We start from the raw sequence: 21,334 nt of genomic DNA on the forward strand, positions 1-21,334 counted from the left end.
CAAAACATGTTATTTTTTCTCTACTTCCTGAACTAACTTTCCATGATGAAATATAAACCTCTCCCAGCGTTATAGGGGAATCTTCTATTATTACTCATGCTGTCTTGTCAGAATGTGTCTCTCCATGAGTTTGTATTTTAGCTGATCCATCTCCCACTTGATGCTGAAAAGCTACGTTCTCTTTCTGCCTTCTAGCAGAAAAGGAGAGGTAAGGTTGATTTAAGCAAAGTTATGATTGGTGAGATTGCCCAGGTCTACCAATTTCAATCTCTTCCTTATTGTAACATATAAAGACCCAGAGCAGCGTTTCTCTTAAGTGCACACAAGGTGTCAGGTACACAGCCTTCTGGCACACAATTGCAATGTACAAACTCCTTGGGAGTTCATGGTGTCCCAATTTGACTGCATAGTTGCATGCAATAGTGAGTCCTGGTTGGGAAGGAGCGGTTTGTTTGGATTTTTAAATATTGTCTGTGTTTTCAGTGCTGGTCTTGCAATAGCAGTACATGTTTCATTTCTTTTGTTTCTTCCTCAGTTCTACAAAAAAGAAATCTCTATTGGCCCAACCACATGTTTATTTGAAAACGTGTACTTGTATGTGCTAGTCATGCATATGTGAGCACCTAAGACTAATTCTGGATCAACATTGAAATAAATCTAGCTGAATTTATTTCAATGTGTGGAGTTGCTTTGTGTGCATTGTGACTTCTCTGTCCAGTTATTTCTAACATCTTAGAAAGTCAGGATTACTCCATGCAAGCAAGCATGTGATTCCTAGGCTGCTACTTTAGATAAGATTGAGTTTATAATAGATAAGAAGTATGCATACTGAGGGCTCAAGACGAGATCGGTGTATCATAGTTGCGTATATTAATCCCATATATATAATATCATAAATATTTTTGACTGAAGCCTATAATCCTTTCTTTGCAGCTGTAAGAAATATCTTGAGACTATGGGAGCATAACCTGTGTTAATCTCTGCCTAAGTCAAGAGAGAGTTTGAAATAACAGTTCCAACTAGAGAGAGACACCATTTGTTTCAGAGGATGTTCATTCACGTAGTTAGTAATAAGTTGAACAAGAACAATAATGAGAAATTTGTTGCTTATCAAAACTGAAGAGGAAAAGGACAATGGACTGTGTTATATTTGACGATTTTTCAGTTTATGTTTATTTTCTGAGATAGTTTGGATGTCTCTTCTCTTTTTTCCAATATAGATCTCTCAATTTCCTGTCTGATAACTTCTTTACAATTCTGTAAATTTTGTATGAGGACAGACTTTAATTTTCAAATTTTAACTTCTCTGAAAAGTGGAAATACCACTTTTCATCTTCTTGGAACATGTATGTTTAGTTAAGTACAGATATACCTCATTCCTGTGGTTTATATGCTTTGCTCAGAAGCAAAATATGAGAAAATTCAGCTCCAGTTCTAATTCTCAGAAAAGTGTGTGCACTTCAAAACAGGTTTTTAAGGGGACTTCAGATTATCAGTATTCAATATTACTGAAATATATAGATCCATAAAGTAATAATTAGAAATATTTTGTAATATTTATAGGTTATATTTAGTAATAATAGAAATATTTTAAAATATAATTATAAAATAGTTACTTTATTTTGACTGTAACACATCAAAGTTAGGGGAGAGAAAGGGGCTTACATTTTGTTCTGATATTAAGTAAATTCACCATTGCAGTCCTGAAGTTAAACCCTCTAGACAGAACAACAAGGTAAGTCTCTTTATTGTGGCAAATAACTCTTGCTGGTGTTCATTTAAGCTCTTTACTGTTGTTCCTGACTTTCAAAGTGTATCTACAACTTTTAAGTAGCAGGTAGTAAAAAATTAATCTGGGGAATAAAGGATTCTATCAGAAAGAAACCAACAGAAAATTGAGTAAGCTGTTTTTACCTTGCTGTTCCAATGCTTATCTCATAAAAAGACTGCAAGGAATAGCATGAAGTCTTGCAGTTAGCTGAATTGTCTGTACGGGATATTTAGCCTTGCCTGCACTGGTGATTTGATGGTATGTAGTATTCCTATAACATATCAGGAAATCTGAAGAGGTGTTGTGAAGGTTCTTTATTTTTGTGGATGATGTAAAGTGACCTGAAGATACTTCTGTACAATTCCTAGGTGATCCATGTTTGAATTGTGGCTTTCATTACAGTTAACTATGATTTGTACCCATACTAACATATTAGTAAATGTCTCAACAGAGACAAGGAATCACTAATTTAATTGGTCATAACATGTTCTGGTCTTTTCATAAACAAAAGTGGGTTTACTCTAATGTTAACTGTTGTGAGGCTGCAGGATGTTTTTCTGTGTCAGAGTCCTTAATTGTGTAATTCTCATGTATGTTACATTTGCTGAGTCAAACTGGAAGAAGAGGGGGAGGTAAGCCTTCATTAAGTACTTAGTTTCACATTTTGAAGATGAGAGACAAAACATTCTTTTAGGGAAACGGGGTATATCTTTAAATTATCCATTATGTATAGTCATCTCTTCTGTATAGTCAACTCTTCCTTGTAATTTAAAATTTTTAGTCTTAAGTAAATTATAAATTATAAATTATATATCCCGTAATATTTATAAGTGTATTATAGTATTCTTTCTGAAATTTCAGTAGTTTATGTATATTCATACAAGTAATTGAAAGTAATAGTTTACCACTTCAGTAGACAATCCTAATTTTCAAAAAAACTTGCTTGTTCTCTTTGGAGTTGCCCATTTTTCTGAAGATGTAAATTCTGCAAAGGGAGTACTACTGTTAAGCTAATTTGTATTCCGGTAACCATTTCCTCAACAAGCCAGCTGGAATAAGATTGGTTGAATTATTGAACTTATTGGCACAGCTCTAGCTTTAACTGTATTTCCAAACGTTCCATGATCTCACTGTTTGTTTTCATGCATGTTAACATTTAAAACTGTGTTCTGATGGTCTAACTCATTTATATTACATTCTGTACTGGATATTATGTGCGTGTGCTTTTAACACTCTAGTATTGGAAAAAATATTTTTGTTGTATCTAAGAAAAAACAAGGCTCTGGACTTTACTGGCTCTTAAAGTCACGTAATTATGATGTAGTGGTAAATATATATTGTCTCTCTATGTAAATTTTTGTGCATGTTACATATACTTTTTTCTACAGACATTGATGATGCTCAAATTCTTCCACGTCCACCTCGAGTCAGACATTTTTCACAGAGTGAGGATGCTCCAAGTGAAGTTTTTGGTGCATTAAATGAGGAACAGCCACTGCCACGAAGCAGCAGCACCTCTGACATCCTGGAACCTTTCGCAGTTGAGCGAGCCAAAGGTGCAGTTCCTGTCATTGACAGTTCATCCCATCATGCTCCAAGCTTACAGAGTTCCACTGAGACCTCTTCAATGCATAGATCCACTGAAAGCCATATCACTGATACAAATAGCAGAGAGTCCTCCTTGGAAGTTGGGGATAGTATTTATGACCATCTTTGTCATTTAATAGGGCCGGTAGAATTTGCAAACACTGCCTTTGAACAAAGCCAATATGTTGACCTTGAAGGTGAAGATGATCTCCTTTCCTCTCTGAGAGAATATCTTAAAGAAAAAGAAGAACTTTGCGGTAACTTTGAGATAGATAAATGTAAGGCTTCTGCTCATGACGTTGATACATCAGTAAATAGGAATGATAGATTACCACTGGACGGATTAGAAAATAGAGATCAGACTGGGCGATGCACAAATAGCATCACTGTTACAGAAAGAGACGATAACACAGAGCTGCACCTAGAACAAAACCCAAGTGGCTTTATAAGTAATATTGCACCTAGTCAAGTAGACTTCTTTACAGGAAATCAAGCGCTCAATCAAGCCAGACAGTTAGATATAAATAAACAGTATGAAAGTGTATTTGATCATGGGTCAAGTAGTCCCAACAGCAAAGAAGGGAAGAGATACCTGTACAGGCAAGCAGCCACTGAAGCTGATGTAGATTTAGTTGCGGAAGCAGTGGTAGGTGAAAAGCATAGAAGTGCCCAGTTTAATGAAAAGCTGACCAACTCACGTATTGTCCACGCAAAGAAAATTCTTCCTAAAGCACAAGTTGACCCTCAAATGCCTTACGTCACAGGCACGAGCAAACTGGCACCAACTAAAAGAAGTATATCTGAAACTGTAACTCATAGGGCCAAAATCATGAAAATAACGACTAAAAAAAGAAATAGCGTTCATGTTACTTTTAGACCATCTACAGAATCGGTTCAATTTTACAATCCTCTTGAGAGCAAAGAGGCTGCTTGGAAAGCAAGACTTCGTAAACTTGGCGGCTTCAGTAGTAGCAGTAGTGGTAGCAGTAGCAGCAACAGCAGTACCAGTACAAGCACCAGCTCATCAACTGCCACAGAGCTGGTTAGACCTGGAATATATAGACATCTAGATGCAATTAATGCTGCTTCAGCTGGCAGCAAGCAAATTAAAGAATCTACAGAAACTCAAGCAGCTGTGTTGCAGAAAGAAAGTATTACAGTTAGTCAGTTCCATAATCGTAGTGCCTTTAGGGCACCAGGTCAGGAGTCGGCACAACAGCAGGGCTCCCTGGGTGGTGTTTATAAAACTGTTGTACATGCTCTTTCGAAGCCGAAGGCAAATGTTTCCCCACAGAGGCAGAACAGAATGCCAGCAGAGGCTCCACTGAGGGATCTGTACAGTCATGTAATGGGCTATTTTGGAAGGAAAGCTGCAGGTGAGCACTAACAGTGTGCAGAGCGCAAAAGGAGAAAGGCAACACCAGTTTGGCTTAATGCAACTGAAGCAAGCTCTGATAAGCAATCAAAAGGCTTTGGGATGATCACTGCTTTCCCTGTTTGGTTATGCATGCGCCTACAGCCAGCTGATTTTTCTCCCAGCATAAGTTACATTTACATACTTTAAATTACTAATTTTTCTTTTCAAGATATTTAGTTGAACCTCTTTGCTGCTGAAGACCATCAGTTTAGGGAAGAGGAAGAGACAGTAAATGACCTAATAAAGGACTGAGCCTTGAGACTTCTGAATTTTCATCTATCATGCAGAGCCTTAAAATTCAGCCTACTGTATGATTGGCATATGCATATTTTATCAGAATATGCTATTCCACACCGAGTGTAGTTTACTTATCTGAAGGACCTGGCTCTCAACCAGCTAGGTTGAAATGATTGTATTTCTGGTTCATTTAGTGTGTTTTCTTCTTCCTCCCCATCCTCTTCCTCCTTTTCCTCCTCCAAAACAAAAAAAAACCCATCAAATTTACATTTGGAGGTCAGTTTAGATAATTTTTAAAAAATAGTGTGAAACAGCAGTCAGCTACTAGTGGAATGATTTCATTACAACAGTTCTCTGAGTCTAATCATAAGGTTTTGTTTGAGTCTTTTTCAGAACATGACATAGGCCTTCCTATATTCATTCATCAAAATGGCTGCAGTTACATCTTGGCAACATCTTTCATTGCTTTCTTTTTCTCTTGGAATCATGGATGTTCATGAAGGTCTCATGATAGTCTTTCTCCTGCTAACTGTGAGACCTCTGTGAACTGGTCAAAAACAAAGGCTGTCGCTCTAATATCCATTGTCTTAGTTCACATAACCTTAAATGAACAATAAATTAACTTTCAGCAGTAATGCAGGTTTTCTTTTTTTCCCGTTGTTATGTTGGCATGATTAACAGAGGATTCTGCAATGCATCCTGCATTGAGATGTTAATGCCACCTGAGGGCAGTCTCTGTAAGCACAGCACCCGAGCGTTACTGTCATGGGTCTCGCAAAAACGATTTGCTGCTCCGCAAAATCTGTACTTCTGAAAAAGAGATATCTAGGAAACACCAATTTTAGAAGTACCTGTTATTTGAAATTTGTAACATTTAACAGAGCCTCGTTGTTAGAATAAACTACACCGTGGTCTCAAGAGAGATGACGCTGAGGGGAAAAATTATTATAAAAAGAACATGAACTGGAATAACTTGAAGACTTTAAAGGTGAATATCATGAAGTCAGGTGTAACAGCCACAGTTAAATATGAACAGTGTAGTTATATCAAAAATGTAACACTGATAAATGAGTGAACTTAATTAGTTGTTCATAACCATTGATCATCCAGAGTTAGAATTTTCATTCCACGTCCTAGCATGTAATTTTATTACGTAATGTTTTCTTTGCACTATTTATACTAACTGTATGCAGTGCCACATTGCCGTTTATCATTAGTATATGTTACAACCTAGTTTACTTTTTCCACTACGTTGCTTTTCATTAAGAATGCAATGAAGAAGAAGCCTGTAGGAATCATATAAATTTTTTAGGATTTGTTACTTGTGATATGGAGGAAGAACATACGCTTTATCCTTAAAGCAAGCATTAACAACTTTGAGTAGTGCTTACCTATAAGCTTCCTGCTCTTGAAGGTGGAACTGGAAATCAACTAACCCCTGCTTAGTGGGAAGAAGAAGCCGTACTAATTCTGAAAGTAGAGTCTGCTTTAAAAGAGGGACATTCTTAAAATGCATGTTCGGCAATTTTGATTTTTTTTTTTATTTCTGTTAATTAGCAGGTTTTTTCATTTGTTGCATTTTGTTTTGAAAATGCCTTGATGCATTCTTTACTATAAATGGTTGTTCATTTGCTTTTAGCTAATAGAGAGGACATGAATCAAAAGCTGCACCCTATTGATAGTGATATTGGCAGTAGCAATACAAATGTTCCTGACCTCATGGATGAATTTATAGCTGAGAGACTCCGCAGTGGTAGTGCACTGGTAAGCGTTTAAACTTGCTACATTTCAATACTTATGTCTGCATATATGTGCGAGCTTGCCAATGACATTATAAATCAGTTCACTAAAATGTATTTCTCTGGCTTTTATGAATCAGCATTAAGAATACTGCTTAATTATTCCTTGTCTTTGAGATAGATTCATGCCATTTTTTACCATTTGTGTTTTCATATCTTTTAAATCTTCATTGTGGAAGCAATGCAGAAGTTACTGTCAGGTGAATAGTCTCATTGAATTGAACCTGTAAAGATCTCTGTACATGGACACTTTCAGAATAATAGTTTCTATGTAAATTTGCAGTCCTCAGGGTGGTATGTAGTTAAGTATCATGCTGTAGTACAGTACTGTTCTCTACAGGTATAGTCAATGCATCAGACTAAAAAACTGCTCCAGTGTATGTTTTTTTTAAATTTTTTTTTATGGCACTTCCAACTGTTGAATAATATCTTGTAAGTAGTGTATTGGTAGTCGAACCAGCTTTTCGTATGTTTTCTTCCTGTGCTTTTCCGGAAGTGTCATGTTGTTTGGAATGTCATTCATAATGAGAAATTTTAATCAATTTTAAGTCAAGAATTTCTGGTTACTGTTGAATGCTTGCAGAATGAGACAACTCAGTTGAAGAGATAAGTACTTGTTAACTAGCAACAAAAGGGAAAATTAAAACAAAAGTTGCAAATGAAGAACAGAATGGGCAACAATTTAAATACAGTGTTTCAAAATTGTTTAATCCTTTTTTCTGATTAGATGTTTTGAAGAAGGTCATTTCCTATAGAAAGTTGTCAATAAGGAGTTGCTAATAAGGGGCAGAAGAAGATTTCTGCAAGTGATTAAAATTGTTTATTTATCATCATCTTGTATAAATGGCAAGAGAGGATCTATAGAGTTTATCTATATGTATTCTTTTTTCTCTTTTGTACTGAACTCATGTTTATGAAACTTGATTATTGGTGCAAAGTATTCTTGTTAATAAGTCTTGAATTACAACACAGAATGCTAACTTGAAGTCTATAAAAAAGGTTAACTTAGTCTGCAAATTAATAAAACAGATATCATCACAGCTGGCCCAGAAGAAGAGAGAAAAGGAGAGAATACTATTTGTTTTGAGAATTGATACTTTCCTTACATAGCAGAAAAGAGTCAAGATAAGTTTGAGTACTACTCTGACACTGCCATTCATTTTTATAATTAGCAATAGATATGCCTTCTTAAAACAGTACACAAGTTATTAAGATTAGTTTTAGGTTGCTGTATATATTGAATGCTAAAACCTTATCACAAAAAGCTTGTCAGTCTGAGTTAATCTCTAATCAGTAGTAGGATAGTAAAAGAATGCAGAAGTGATTGGGCCTAGTGTAAAAGGAACGCATCATTAGTCTCACAATGCATAAAGATTTCAAGCTATTTCATAAAATGGCTTTTCTACTTTTGTCTCTCTTCCCTCTCAAGCAAACAGTCCTATCTGTGGAAAAATATGCCCTAAAGAAAGACCTCAGATAGACCACCACCTTACTTGTATATGAGCAAATCTGCATGCCTTATTTCTGCTATATGTGGTCTTTGGTGTCCAAACTAGTATGAGAGTTGAGGTTTAATCATAGGGAGATTAACGCATGAATTAGTAATTTCATTTGCTGGTTGTATAAATTAAATTTTTGCTTTTAGCATGGTAGCCTATAGGCCAGAAAAGGCAATATTGCTTGACATTTTTTTCTGCTTGTGCCTGAAACCAAGGTTAACAGGTTTTCTTTAGTAATTTAGATGTAGTATACTTTTTTACTATTTTACTCTTTCAAGTCTTACCTATAATGTGTGTGGCCCATGCTAGTCTGAAATTTAGCCTTTTATGATATATGTCCAAAAATTCATTGTGCAAATAAAATTTGTATTTATGAAATTCTCTGACTGCATGAACTCTTCAGTTGCTGCTGCCTGTCTGGGGCTTTGGAAAGCTTTAGCTATAAATTTAGTATGATGACAATTTCTGGTTTAGGTACTTAAGAGCTATTTGTTACATTCTGACTTCAGCAAATGTGGGATTGCTTTTTCCAGTTGATGTAAATAAGCCATCCAAAATTGTAAGATAGTTTATGTCTCTTCAATGTGTAGAATGTGACAAGAAGAGGAAGCAGTCCTGGGAGCCTGGAAGTTCCTAAAGACCTTCCTGATATACTGAACAAGCAGAACCAAATGCGTCCTGTAGATGACCCCGGCGTACCTTCCGAGTGGACATCACCTGCCAGTGCGGGCAGCAGTGACCTCATCAGTTCAGACAGTCACTCTGACTCCTTCAGCGCCTTCCAGTATGATGGCCGCAAATTTGAAAGCAAGTATATTTTTCCAAAAGTAATAGCATTTTTTTATTAATTGATTACAAATTCCCTTTTTTTTTTTTCCTGGTAAAGTTGTGTGCCAGCAATTTTCTGTAGAGAGAGATTAACTTGCTAATGATTTCAAAATAATGCAGCAAGAAGAGGCTACTGTGGTTTTAGTATATTAAAAAAGAGAGCAGTGGAATACTACTTTTCAAAATAATACTTGTGTGCAAAAAGCAGAACAACACTAAACAGAAGTTAGAAAGCAATATTGTCTTTTCCCTGGAGTGCATCCATCTATTTTGCACAAAATATCAAAATTAAAGGTTACTTACTTATTTTGGAAGTGTTTTTAATTCTTTTGAAAACACTTAGGCAAAACTAAAAGAAGGGCTTCTGATATTTTTACAGTGACCTTTGTGTAGCTATGGATTAATCAAGATACTAAGTGTATTATCATGGTTAAATTAGTAAACTTTGTAAAAATTAATGTACTTTGTGTAATAACATAATGCTTTTCATTCATTTTGTTTATCCATTCCCACCCTTGTTGAACAGAAGGGGTCATTATGGTTGCTAGGAATTATGACTTCATATATTACATAAGATAAAAATAATGTTTATATGATAAAATTTATTTAAGAAATTGCAATTTTTATATATGTTGCTATTATGCAACTACATAATGGTATTTAAGCCTACATTTCAGCATTACACTTTTCTTTAGTGCTGAAAATAACATTTGTTAGAGTATCATTTGTCATAATATTTTTAGTTTAGTGATTTTACAACAAACTTGAATATTTCTTCCAGCTTGTAAATTTTGCAAATAAATTCCTTAATATATGAGTCCATTATTTTTACTTTATTTGCATGTAGGTGCCCTTACAACAACCAAGCAGAATACAAGACATAAAGCAGGAATGTCTTCTGGAGACGTTAAGTCACGGGTTCAATCTTATAGGAAAGAGATTATTCAAAGTAGAGAATTATTTTGTGCTGTTACATTTTATGTAAATTTTGCAACAGTGCATTAGTAGCATAGAAGATACACATACAACATTTCCATGGAGGAGTTTGGAGATCCTGGGCCTCTGAGTTTTTTTCGTTTCAGTGCTATTTGAAGGTTCTAAGTTAATACAGTGTTTTCCTCACAGATTTCAGCTTTGGCCCTGAGGCAGGGACACCAGCTTCTACTGACGTTGATGCAGTTTCAGGACAGCAGCAGAGTGCTGAGGAGCAAGAACTGGCCAGTCTAACTACACTCCACATAGATTCAGAAACAAGTAGTCTCAATCAGCAACCATTGTCTGCTGAAGCTGCGACTATTACTGGTAAAGTAGATTAAAAAAAAGAGCTCTAAAAAAAAAAGTGCATTTATTTCTGAAATTTTTCACCCATCCTGAAGAATGCAAATTCCAACTTCTACATGAATCTGTGTTCTTTTTAAGATGTTTATTTCAATTATTTTTGACTGCTATTGAAAAGTAATGTGTGAAATAACATAAGTTGAAAACCTTTGTCTGACTTAGTTACCCCTAGGATCTTTAGCTTGTTCCTAAATGTATTTTTAAACCCTTCATGACAAAATCTATACAATTACCGAGGAGAAACTTGTACCACATTATGTATGCTAGATCTCTTACAAGAGTCCTTCTATTACTGGTGGTTAAATAACTGATTTTCAGGAAAAGCTTTTTCTTTGGAAGGCTTTGACAGTGCTCTTTCAAACCAGTGTATCACTCTGAAGTATCATGGGATTCTTTTGTATACATCCATCTTAATGTCTCTTTATATTGTCTGTAAAATGTTATTTTGCCATGTAACATCACTTCCATTGGTATAACTTAGAAATTATTTTTATTTTAGTACTTTACTTATTGTTTTCATGAAAAAGTAAGCCTGTAAGGAAGGAGTGTTTAACAGCTTCAGTTGGTGAGGTCAATGCTCCACCAGTTTATTTTGCAGCTGTTTCTTGAGAGAGTGAGAGAGAGAATTATAGAGTAACAACCACCAAGTGATGCAGTTAACCCTGTCTGAATGGGCTTCTGTCTCAGAGACAATCCCTCTCTATGAGGAGGATTTTGAAGATTGGTCTCTTCCCAGGTTTTGTAAATCCAAACTAAAGATGTCCATAGTCATTTGCATACTCCTTGTTCCATGACTGTTACACACTACCATTCGTGTTATAACCCTAGCTGTAACAAGTAGAAAGTTCCAACAGGAAGTACCAATTTATCTGTGAAAGCTTGTACCTACATACAGTACTTTGTTCTCTGTGAGAAATCAAACTCTGCATTTTCAGAGATATGGAAAGACCTCTTTACTTCCCCCCGCAGTTTTCACTTTTTAGAAGTGCCTTTCTGGTGAAAGAAGCATGGTATTAGCTTTCATGGACATTGTTGTTTGGCTCGTTCAACTTTGTTCAGCTTGACTTTTGTCCTCTTCATTTTCCTCTTTACTGTGTTCTTGTTGAAAGTCCTTGCTGAAGATCTGTTCTTTTTCTGTTTGTTTGTATGTGTTTGTAAGTTGATTATTTCATTACTGTTTGGTATTTTTGTCCAAGTTTGCACTATAATTGAATTGATAAGATTGCAATTAATGACTGAGTTGTCCATTGAGAAATTCTGTGGTTGTCTCTTCTTGCTTGGACTACTGTTTTAGAGAGGCAACTTTTGTGTGTCATGTGCATTTAGCTGGGTTTCCTGAGGAATACTTATGCAATACTTATGCAATTCTCTGACTGTTCCACGCACCCAAGGATATTGGAGCCCATTGTCTAATTTCTGCTAAATTGACATAGAAAAAACCAGAAGGCTATTATTTTCTTTGATGTTTTATGAAAGACAGGCAGCTATCTAGTGAAAATTGCATGTATGCAGAGTCCCATGAGAGGGAAACCGCAACATGAACTTCACTATATTAGATGCCATGAAATCAATGCAGAAACTCAACCTCAAAACACACGCATAAGAAACAAGTTTTCAGTGGTTTTGCTGATCAGAAAACTACTCCTTGCAAATAGTTTTATTTTGAAGGTTTTTGGAAGGAAAAATTCTTTTTGGTATATGAACATTATTTCATATTCTTAGTAAATGAGAGTTTACCATTGACTGCTGTTTGCCAGTCCTAGAACAAGTTGAACGCCTGGTAGTCTCGGTCCAATTTAGATCCTTATATGCCGAAGTATCTTTTAGTGACAGTCTCCTGTAGTTCCACAAATTTTTCATAATTATTTCTGTCCATTCTCTTCCATCATATAAAGATCTCTTTCCCTCCTTCCTCTGCTCCCTCCCTGCCTTCTCTGCCTGTTCATTCTTTCCATCTCATTCCCTTTCCTTCCCTTTCTATCTCAGTCTCCCTCACTTTCTCTCCTCCCCATCGTTCTTTCTTGCTCCTTCTCTTGAACTACTTTCATCTGTCCCCAGCTAATGAGCAGAATGGAAATGAAGTAAGAAAAGGTTTCTTTGAACATCTTTTAAGGGTGTATCTTACCTTATCTTTGTAAGCGTGTGGAAAACAAGTACTCAGTAGCAAGAGGGGTATCATCATTACCTGTTGTGTGAAGCAGTAATCTGTGTGCAAAGCAGTAGTGCCCCTCTCTCCTGCATAGAGATGTTGATTTAAATTGATGGTAAAAGCTTCATTGCCTTGGTCATTTAAAGGAGATGGAGACCTTTGCAGTTTAACGATGTAATTGAGATTGTTTACTGCAATTTTGGTTTTGATAACACTGACATTTTCTGTCTAGTTCTTTAAACAATTTGTTCTCTTTACAAAAAAGAACACTTTTCTCAAGTGAGAAGTATTCTCAATTAATCTCACAATAATTTGGAAAAATTACTGTTTTAAAAGACTCACTTATTCATTACTGTCCCTAAAGTTCAGTTTATCTCTAATACTGAATTTCACATATAGCGATTTTGGGTCCCAGTTACATTTATCTGAGAGTTAAAGTTAATAGGTTTGAATTCTTCCATTTTAACATGTGCTGATGTGTAGGAAAGTCTGGGTGAATATCTGTTCTTTTTTTGTCCGCCACATGACTGTTCTGGCTGAACTCAGCTTTTTATAATAAGCTTTAGACAAATTCAGGATGTGAAATGTAAGATAGTGCAAAAGAAAAATACAAGTACCTGCTCCCTCTCCACAGATAAGAGTAGTAGAGACCACATAGTTGTCTATAGAGGTAGCTCGGAGATGATCACAGAAAAATGCCTTTACAGCACTGCCATTCAGACACTTTTGATTTCCTGTCTTAGAAGAAGTAAACCTCCTCCAACTATACAGAACCTTCCCTTCATACAGATTTTCTCAGCCCAATCAGCAGATAAACATCAAAGATTATCAGTTACTGGTTTGAGTTTTTATTTATAAATAAACTTGCATGCATCAGTAAACCTGGAAAAGCATTTGTTCCAGGAAAATTTTTGCTTAAACATTTTGCTGGAGAGAAATTTAGGTGAGAATGTGATGAGAAATTCAGCTGCTTCAAAATGCTGAAATTCCTGCAGAACAAACACATTTAAAATTATTTGGACCTAAAATAGAGGTATGTTAATCCTCTAATTACCGAACTGATTTCGATGTTCATCTCTCAGCTTTCCTGCATGTAGTTTGTTTTCTTTCAGAGCACCATTCACAGGGAGATCTTCTTACTGTTTTTATATTTGATACATAAAAGCAGCTCAGTTTTCTGTTATTGCCGTGTTTAGACAACATTTCAGTAGCTCAAGAAAATGGAAAAGGCTTTTAAGGTAACTGTTAAAAATTGCATTTACAGGCTCTGAAAGTGCTTCTCCAATCCAATCTGCTCTTGGATCCCGATCACAGACACCCTCTCCTGCCACTCTTCATGCAGATCATATTGAGCAGAAGGATCTGCAGCTGGATGAGAAGCTCCACCACTCTGTTTTACAGACGCCAGATGACCTAGGCAATATCTGGAATAAAAAATACAAACCTGTTCTTTCTTTCTTTCTAGTGCAATATAGAGAAGTAGTATATGTGACTTAATATCACAGCAGTTGTAAACAATCCTGTACAAAGCTATTTCATCTGCACTTAAAAAATATTTAATTTCAGTGATTTCTTTTAAAAGCAAAGAAAGACCTTTTGCATTTTATCCTGCATTTCATTAGAATTATTAGATGTGGATTAATAGTCCACACATTTATAATTGTTTTAGTTGCTTAGAATTGTGGCAGCTAAATCTAGTGTGTGGCCCTGCCATGGATTGTTTTATTGATGAACAAATAATAAGACATAATTTTAAAGTAATGTTATCATTTCTTCTTGAAAGTTTGGTTCTTTTCCCTTTCATGTTTAAACAAATTTGTAATTACATCAACTATCTTAGCTGTTGAATTCTGAGATACATTCACTTTGTAAATACGATGTACACGTTTCTCCCATATGTGGTCTCATGGAAATAGAAGAGTGTCTGACATATATTTCAGACCCTTTTCTTTAAGTAGCCTACTGATGAACAGAAATATCCTTTTGCTTTGTACTTTGGAATCTACAGCCTAGAAACGAATTAGAGTCTCTCCACAGTGGTCCAGATGTTCAAAAGATGAGGTTATGTGATTAGGCTGAATTCAGAGTTAAGTTTAATTTGGTTTGCCTGTGGGAGCTATGAAATTTCCAGAATATCCCGGCAAATTCTGTTGCTGAAGTGTTTTGAAAATCCACCTGAGGGGGTGGAAGAAGATTCTGAATGCCTGCTGCTTTAAAACTGTGACTCAATAGCTAGTTTCTTTTGGCTCTTTACATAATTAAGTGTGATCTGAGTAGACGCGAGCCATCATAATCTATTGAAGGTTTCCTTGTATGGACAGTCTAGATCAATCATCTGTGTGGGGAGCTAGGTGAGTGTTAGGCTGTGGTGCTAGGTTACTGAATGTTGCCTCTCCACTGATGTGTTTACTGCTTAAAGGACAGCAGCTAGAGACAGGTTTGCTATCACCTTTCCCTTCAATTTGCAATAAAATACATTCCTAGTAGATTCTAAGGAAAGTAGTCTTTGTGTTTTATTGGGGAAAATGTAAAGTTGAAACATAATTTTACTTGAAAGCAGGCAGGTGAAGTTCCGGAGATTCATTGACTCCAAAGAATGTAAGGCAACACTTAATAAAGGAGAGTGGCCTTACTGGGTCCATCTGATCTGTATTAGAGCTCCAGAAGTGACCTTAAATGTTATTTATGGAAAGAATATAAGAAACAGGACACTTTTTCCTCTACAGAGTTTATAATAGACATAGAATTTAACATATGCAGTGTTGAGGTGGCTGATTGGGTAAAAAATTGCTTACTCTAAAAGCCTGATCTTTTGGCTTTAGGAAGACTATGTATGTAAAAGTTACATCAGAACTTTTCTTTTTCTGGAGTTATATCTCACTATACTTTTTTTCTTCTGTTACAGAAACTAGTGAATTCCCCTCAGAATGTTGCAGTGTGATGGCTGGGGGAACACTTACAGGATGGCATGCAGATGTTGCTACTGTGATGTGGAGGCGAATGCTAGGAATTTTGGGAGATGTCAACAGCATCATGGATCCAGAGATTCATGCCCAGGTTTTTGATTACCTGTGTGAACTGTGGCAGAATCTGGCCAAGGTAAAAGAGCTGAACCTTTTCTCTGACCTGACCTGTTAGGGCAGGATTTTCAAAAGGAAAAAGCCAACACCTTATATATTTCCCTTTAATAATTCTCTTTTTGTTTTGTTTTTAATAATTGCAGATAAGAGACAATCTTGGTATTTCAACAGATAACCTAACTTCACCATGTCCCCCAGTTTTAATTCCACCACTGAGAATTCTAACACCATGGCTATTCAAGGTAAATTTGAGCACTAAACTATGAAACAGAAATGGAAGTTAATGTAGGTGCAGAGGAGTGTTTAATGCAATTTTGAAATTTTTGAACAATAAATATTTTTCTGAAATTGTAGGCAACAATGCTGACTGATAAATACAAACAAGGAAAGCTACATGCTTATAAACTTATTTGTAAGACAATGAAACGAAGACAAGATGTTTCTCCAAACAGGGATTTTTTAACTCATTTCTACAATATAATGCACTGTGGACTTCTTCACGTTGATCAAGTAAGTTTAAGTGTGAAGTTCAAGGTAATATAAATAACTGAAAATAAAATTATTTTCTCAAAAGTACTCGGTGGATTTTCAGCTGAGGAATTTAATGTTTTTTTTAAATAGTTATGCTGTTGATACTTTTCTAAAAAGAAATTTTTGATAAATGGTCTTCATGTCTTTGGTTATAATCAGAAATCCTTTTTTGTAGTCCATTTCAAGCAAATATGAAGGCAGAAAATGTACTTTCTCTTTTGCATTGATTATATGTTACAGATTGAAGTATGCAAGAAAGAGAAGGAAGCAGATCTCTCTAAAGTCTACTGTTCTTACTTGCTCCCTAATGCAATAGTTTAGCTAGTAAATTGTGCTCACTGCATTGTAGGGCTTTGTTTCTACAGCAAGAATAGCAACCAGCAAGCTGAGATGTACTGAGCAGATCTAATCAGTGGGAGGAGATCTTTTTCATAAGTTTTAATATTAACAAGTATGAAAATATTGGATGGCTTAAACACTCTTTTTAAAGCTTTGCATCAGAAGTGTGAAAATGTTGAATTTGAGAACTTCTTTGAGGAGTGGTTATAGGCATAGTGAAATCAAAGGTTCAAACAATCCTATTTTCATTAACTGGGTAAAATAGAATTAGTCCAAAATTATTCCACAGATGGCTATGGATAGGACAGATGTCCAGTTTTTGTCCTCTAAAAACCAGTTTGTGCTGCTTTTCTTGCTGGACAGCAGATCTTCCTATAACATACTGCCATTTAGTTGGATATTACTGCTAGTGAAGAATTATTCAGAGAAAAAAGGGGGGGTTTTTGGCATATCTGTGAACTTGGGATGGTTTTTAATAATTTTATACTTTTCCAGTACTTTTGAAAAGAAATTGCATCACGTACAGAAATTTTTAAAAGTGTTTCACTAAGTCTACAAGAACACAATATGCTGTGTTGAATAACTACATTCAGGCAATCTTATAAAACACTTTATTATCTTTCTTTCTTTATATTTTGGTTCCATATGGATATACGTAAGAGGCTAATATCTTTTTGTCAACTATAGTCAGGTAATACTTATTGGAGAGGATTAAGCATGTTTTTAAGAAGGTATAATAGCTGGTTATCTCACTATATCTCTTTGGTACATACTTAAATGGATAGTTAATCAGTTATAAAAATCTTAAAAGGTAAATGTAAATTAATATGAGATATGAACTATTGTCCAAGATTAAATTGACTATAAAGTATACCACAGTCTGCTTACATTAATATGAGTATACTTAAGGAATTTATCTTTTTGTGCTAACTCTTCACTCAGTAATAAGCATCTTAATGGCCACAATGAATTTGATTTCTCACATTTTTACTTTCTACCCTTGATAAATACTTGCCTTTTTTTTCTTCATTTTTCATCTTGGTTCATGTTGATACTCTTCCTTTTTTCCCCTTTTTCCTCTGCAAGGATATTGTCAATACAATCATTAAGCACTGCTCTCCCCAGTTCTTTTCACTTGGTTTGCCTGGTGCTACCATGCTTATTATGGATTTCATTGTAGCAGCAGGAAGAGTGGCTGCTTCGTCGTTCCTCAATGTAAGTATTCATCAGTTAATTCTCATCTGTGGATGAGTGGGAAGAATTTGAGAGAAAACTGAACAGTATTTCAGCTTGACTGGGGTGTTAACTTGAATCTCAGTATTCAGTGTAACAGTTTTCAAATACAGATAATGTCAGTGATTTATTCTGGAACACTACACATGCAAGTCCTATCCAGAAAATATGTGAAAAATGCAAAAATTACTGTTGAAGCAGAAAATCTTCTTTTACTTCAGAGTTCTCAGAATTGTGACTGCCGTTTTTCTGTGCTTTAGCGTATTTTAAAGTAAATGTCCATTTTGACCAAGATTTCATTTTAAAAGAGTATTTATTCCTCCATGTCTCTGCTATGCAATGACTTTCATGATTAGACTTGAAAACTCAAATCTACTAGTGTTTGCACTATTTGAATGTACTTGTGATATTGTTACTCAGGCAGATTCAGCCTTATATAGTAATACTGATATGATTACCTATGTGCTGTTGACCTTGCATGATTGTACTCTCTCAAAGCTTCCCAGTAGTTCCCTCCAACTGTCTGTGAGTTCTGACTGTTTATCCCATCATTTCCCCTCTAATCAGCTATGGAATGCAGCCTCCCTCAAGGTGATATCTGAAGCCTCTGTCAGCTTCTTACTCTGTAACCTTTTCTGTTTCCTGTCATGTCTGGTAATTTTCCACGTCTTGTTCAATTAGCTGAACCTAAGACCTAAACCTAGTTAGCAGCTCAGTCATTTCACTGTAGTCCTAACAATTCCTTTGCTTCCTTTTGACCGTCTTCGAAAATGGGATCATGGGGTGTGCATGAGTAACAAACCAAGGGGCTGTGGTTTACTAACTCTGCAGAATTTGCAGGAGAAAGGAAACAGCTAAACAGAGTTTCAGCTATTGTTCTCTTTTAAGGCAGCTAGAAATGTCAGCTTCCTGATTGCAGTAAGCATATATATATTTCTCCCCACCTTTTTTTCTTCTTTTAGGCACCAAGAGTTGAAGCACAGGTTCTTTTAGGATCTCTAGTTTGTTTTCCCAATTTATATCGTGAACTACCAGCTCTTCACCCAAATATTCCTGACATTGCTGTGTCTCACTTTACAGATGTTAAGGTAGGAATTTTAAGAATATTTTGCTAGTATTCAGCTAGTATATGTTTAATATGGTGTTTTTCCAGAAAATGCTAACTAAAATTTTAAGACACTAAAATTTTTGAGAAATAATTTCAAATAGATTATAAGACTCAAGATCTCATAAAATCTTGTCCAACTTTATACTGCTAAACATACTTTAGAATTGCTATTAAGTTAATAATAAACTGTTTTCTTATGTTTTATAAAAGGAAATTATGTGTTATCTCACCCTTTCAAGCCTACTCCCATTAGGGCTATTTGCGTGTTTCAGTTTTAATCAACCGAGACTGAAGTTTGAGGGGCTTAAGATTCGTTATTTAATTTATTGAGAGTTCACAACTGGTGAGATCTGCCTGTGTTCCTAGGGGCTTTAGAAAACTTCTGTACATCAATGTGTACAAAAGTTAGCCAAAAGGCAAAGATTAATGGAGACCTTACCCTGTATATCGTGAAACAGCCTTGGCTAGTATGCCAGTATACTGAAACTGCACAGAGCTCAGTCTAAGAAAGGCTCCCCTTAAGGTTTTGAAACTGTTTCAATTTAGGGAGAAATGATGACTTGAGAGTTGCTTTATATCTTGCTCCCCTTTGGAGACTGATTTTGAATTTTTTCTTTCTTATTTCTATTATATAATGGCTGTTTATTTGAACTGTATTGAGGGCAACCTACAGCTTTAGGGACATTACACTGCAATTGAGTCAAATTCTTGGACATCATTCTTTAAGGCGCTGTAGTCATTTATTCTGCAACTAGTTGCAAATACTTTTAAAATTATTTAAATTTTTTAAAAATGCTTGTTTAAATCTGGAAGTAGTAGATTCTTTCTGTCATATCCATCAACACTATTCACAGAAGCTAGCTTCAAGGAGTCCCTTATTGGTTTTTTTACCCTTGATATTTTGTGGAAGTGTTTTGACAAAAATTGGATAAATGGTTCATCAGCAGAAATTAGGACAGAAACTTGTGGGATATTCTTGGGGTAGCACAATAATGAGCATCTGAGACAGACTAGAAGTTTGGAGTAGTAGTAAGCAAACAATTCATCTGACCAGATCCTAGAGACTTAGCTAAGCAACATGCCTGTGTGGACTATAATAAAATTCTGATTTTCTGATGCTTCATGTTATGGAGTTATGGGTAAATCAATGAGTGTTTTCCACTTCGTTTTAGGAACTCATAATTAAAACTGTGTTAAGTTCAGCAAGAGAGGAGCCGTCTGGTCCTGCACGGTAGGTCATATAAAAAGAGCTTCTAAATTAATAGATTTTTTTCTTTATTGGACTGTTTGAGGTGGATATATTCGAAATCTTAAAGTAAAAGTTTGTGTGCATTTTATTAATGATTTTCTTCACCACAAAACTATGATCCACCATGTGAATTTGAAATTGTTTTTAATAGAGATATTAAAAGAATAGACTGGGCTGGTCTAATCCGATATCCTTTCTCTGATAGTGGTTGATAGGGAAGAGTGTAAATATGGGTAAGAGAATAAGCTGTATGCTTTCGCAGCCTACCCTGGTGTTCAGCTCAAGGATTTTCCATACCACAGAGGCATTTTTTACTTTCATTGAAGACAAGACTATTTATAAGGGGAAGGTATAGTTATTTTTTATTGGACCACATGATTCAATTTGAAAAACAGACAGAAACAATACAATGTAAAGGAGCTTTTTTTTTTTTTATGGTATGGACAAGAAGCAGAAAATATTGAGCTAAACATTAAACTGGGAATGGTTGCTCTGATGCTTAAACCTAAGCATCTTCGTCAAGTAGGGGACTTCAGAGAGGATAGGTATTGGTTTTCTATTTCTTAATCTGTTTAGGATTTTGTTCCTCCTTACCCATCCTCTGAGGCTTTCACTTAGAGTCCTGCCTATGGGATCGGAACAGGAGTCTGTAACACCTACCAAGGAAGAGCATACTTGTGTGCCTTACATGTTTGGGAAGAATGTATATATATGTCCAACTAATATATATTGTCACTTAAAAATACTAAAACTACATACCTGAAAAACTACAAGCCTGGAAAGATCAGCTTATTGAACCTTTAAATATTTTGCTGGAAAATCAAGAGCAGTTTTCATCAGCCCACCTGTTTCTTCACTTGATCTGATAATATCAACACAGGGGAAGGAGGGAATGTTCTGAGATCATGTTAATTTCATTTTTCCTGTTCTTTACAAAACTGATTTCTGAAAAGCATAACACTCTCCATTTTGCTTTTGAAAAAAGTGATTTAAATCCACTTGGTTCATAATATTGTTTCTGATCCTGTGGCACTGAGGCACACTGTATGGGCATCTTCAGTTCTGGCAGTGTGACTGGGAAGAGGAAGAGAACATCCTGCACATCCCCATATCCTGTCTGGCTATGAGGGTCTGTGTATAGGAGCGGAGCATATGTGCATGCACAGCCT

General features: G+C 35.6%; 1 protein-coding gene across 14 annotated transcripts in view; it reads left to right on the forward strand.

Moving 5' to 3' along the window:
* Positions 1 to 21,334, forward strand: part of RALGAPA1 (Ral GTPase activating protein catalytic subunit alpha 1) — a 142,703-nt gene that overhangs the window by 44,523 nt on the left and 76,846 nt on the right. For 7 of the 14 annotated variants that reach the window (XM_051806199.1, XM_051806201.1, XM_051806200.1 and 4 more), the window contains 11 exons: positions 3,160 to 4,734; positions 6,652 to 6,776; positions 8,901 to 9,117; positions 10,264 to 10,440; positions 13,890 to 14,042; positions 15,531 to 15,724; positions 15,849 to 15,947; positions 16,060 to 16,215; positions 17,662 to 17,790; positions 18,771 to 18,896; positions 20,089 to 20,147. In XM_051806199.1, the coding sequence (XP_051662159.1) occupies positions 3,160 to 4,734; positions 6,652 to 6,776; positions 8,901 to 9,117; positions 10,264 to 10,440; positions 13,890 to 14,042; positions 15,531 to 15,724; positions 15,849 to 15,947; positions 16,060 to 16,215; positions 17,662 to 17,790; positions 18,771 to 18,896; positions 20,089 to 20,147 (3,010 nt within the window). The remainder of the gene's footprint in view (positions 1 to 3,159; positions 4,735 to 6,651; positions 6,777 to 8,900; positions 9,118 to 10,263; positions 10,441 to 13,889; positions 14,043 to 15,530; positions 15,725 to 15,848; positions 15,948 to 16,059; positions 16,216 to 17,661; positions 17,791 to 18,770; positions 18,897 to 20,088; positions 20,148 to 21,334) is intronic. The other 7 variants (XM_051806209.1, XM_051806210.1, XM_051806211.1 and 4 more) reach the window with 4 other exon arrangements.

The sequence above is a fragment of the Manacus candei genome, unplaced genomic scaffold (assembly GCF_025592945.1).
Source record: "Manacus candei isolate 608988 ecotype Guabito, Panama unplaced genomic scaffold, ASM2559294v1 h1tg000067l, whole genome shotgun sequence".
Classification (NCBI taxonomy): Eukaryota; Metazoa; Chordata; class Aves; order Passeriformes; family Pipridae; genus Manacus; species Manacus candei.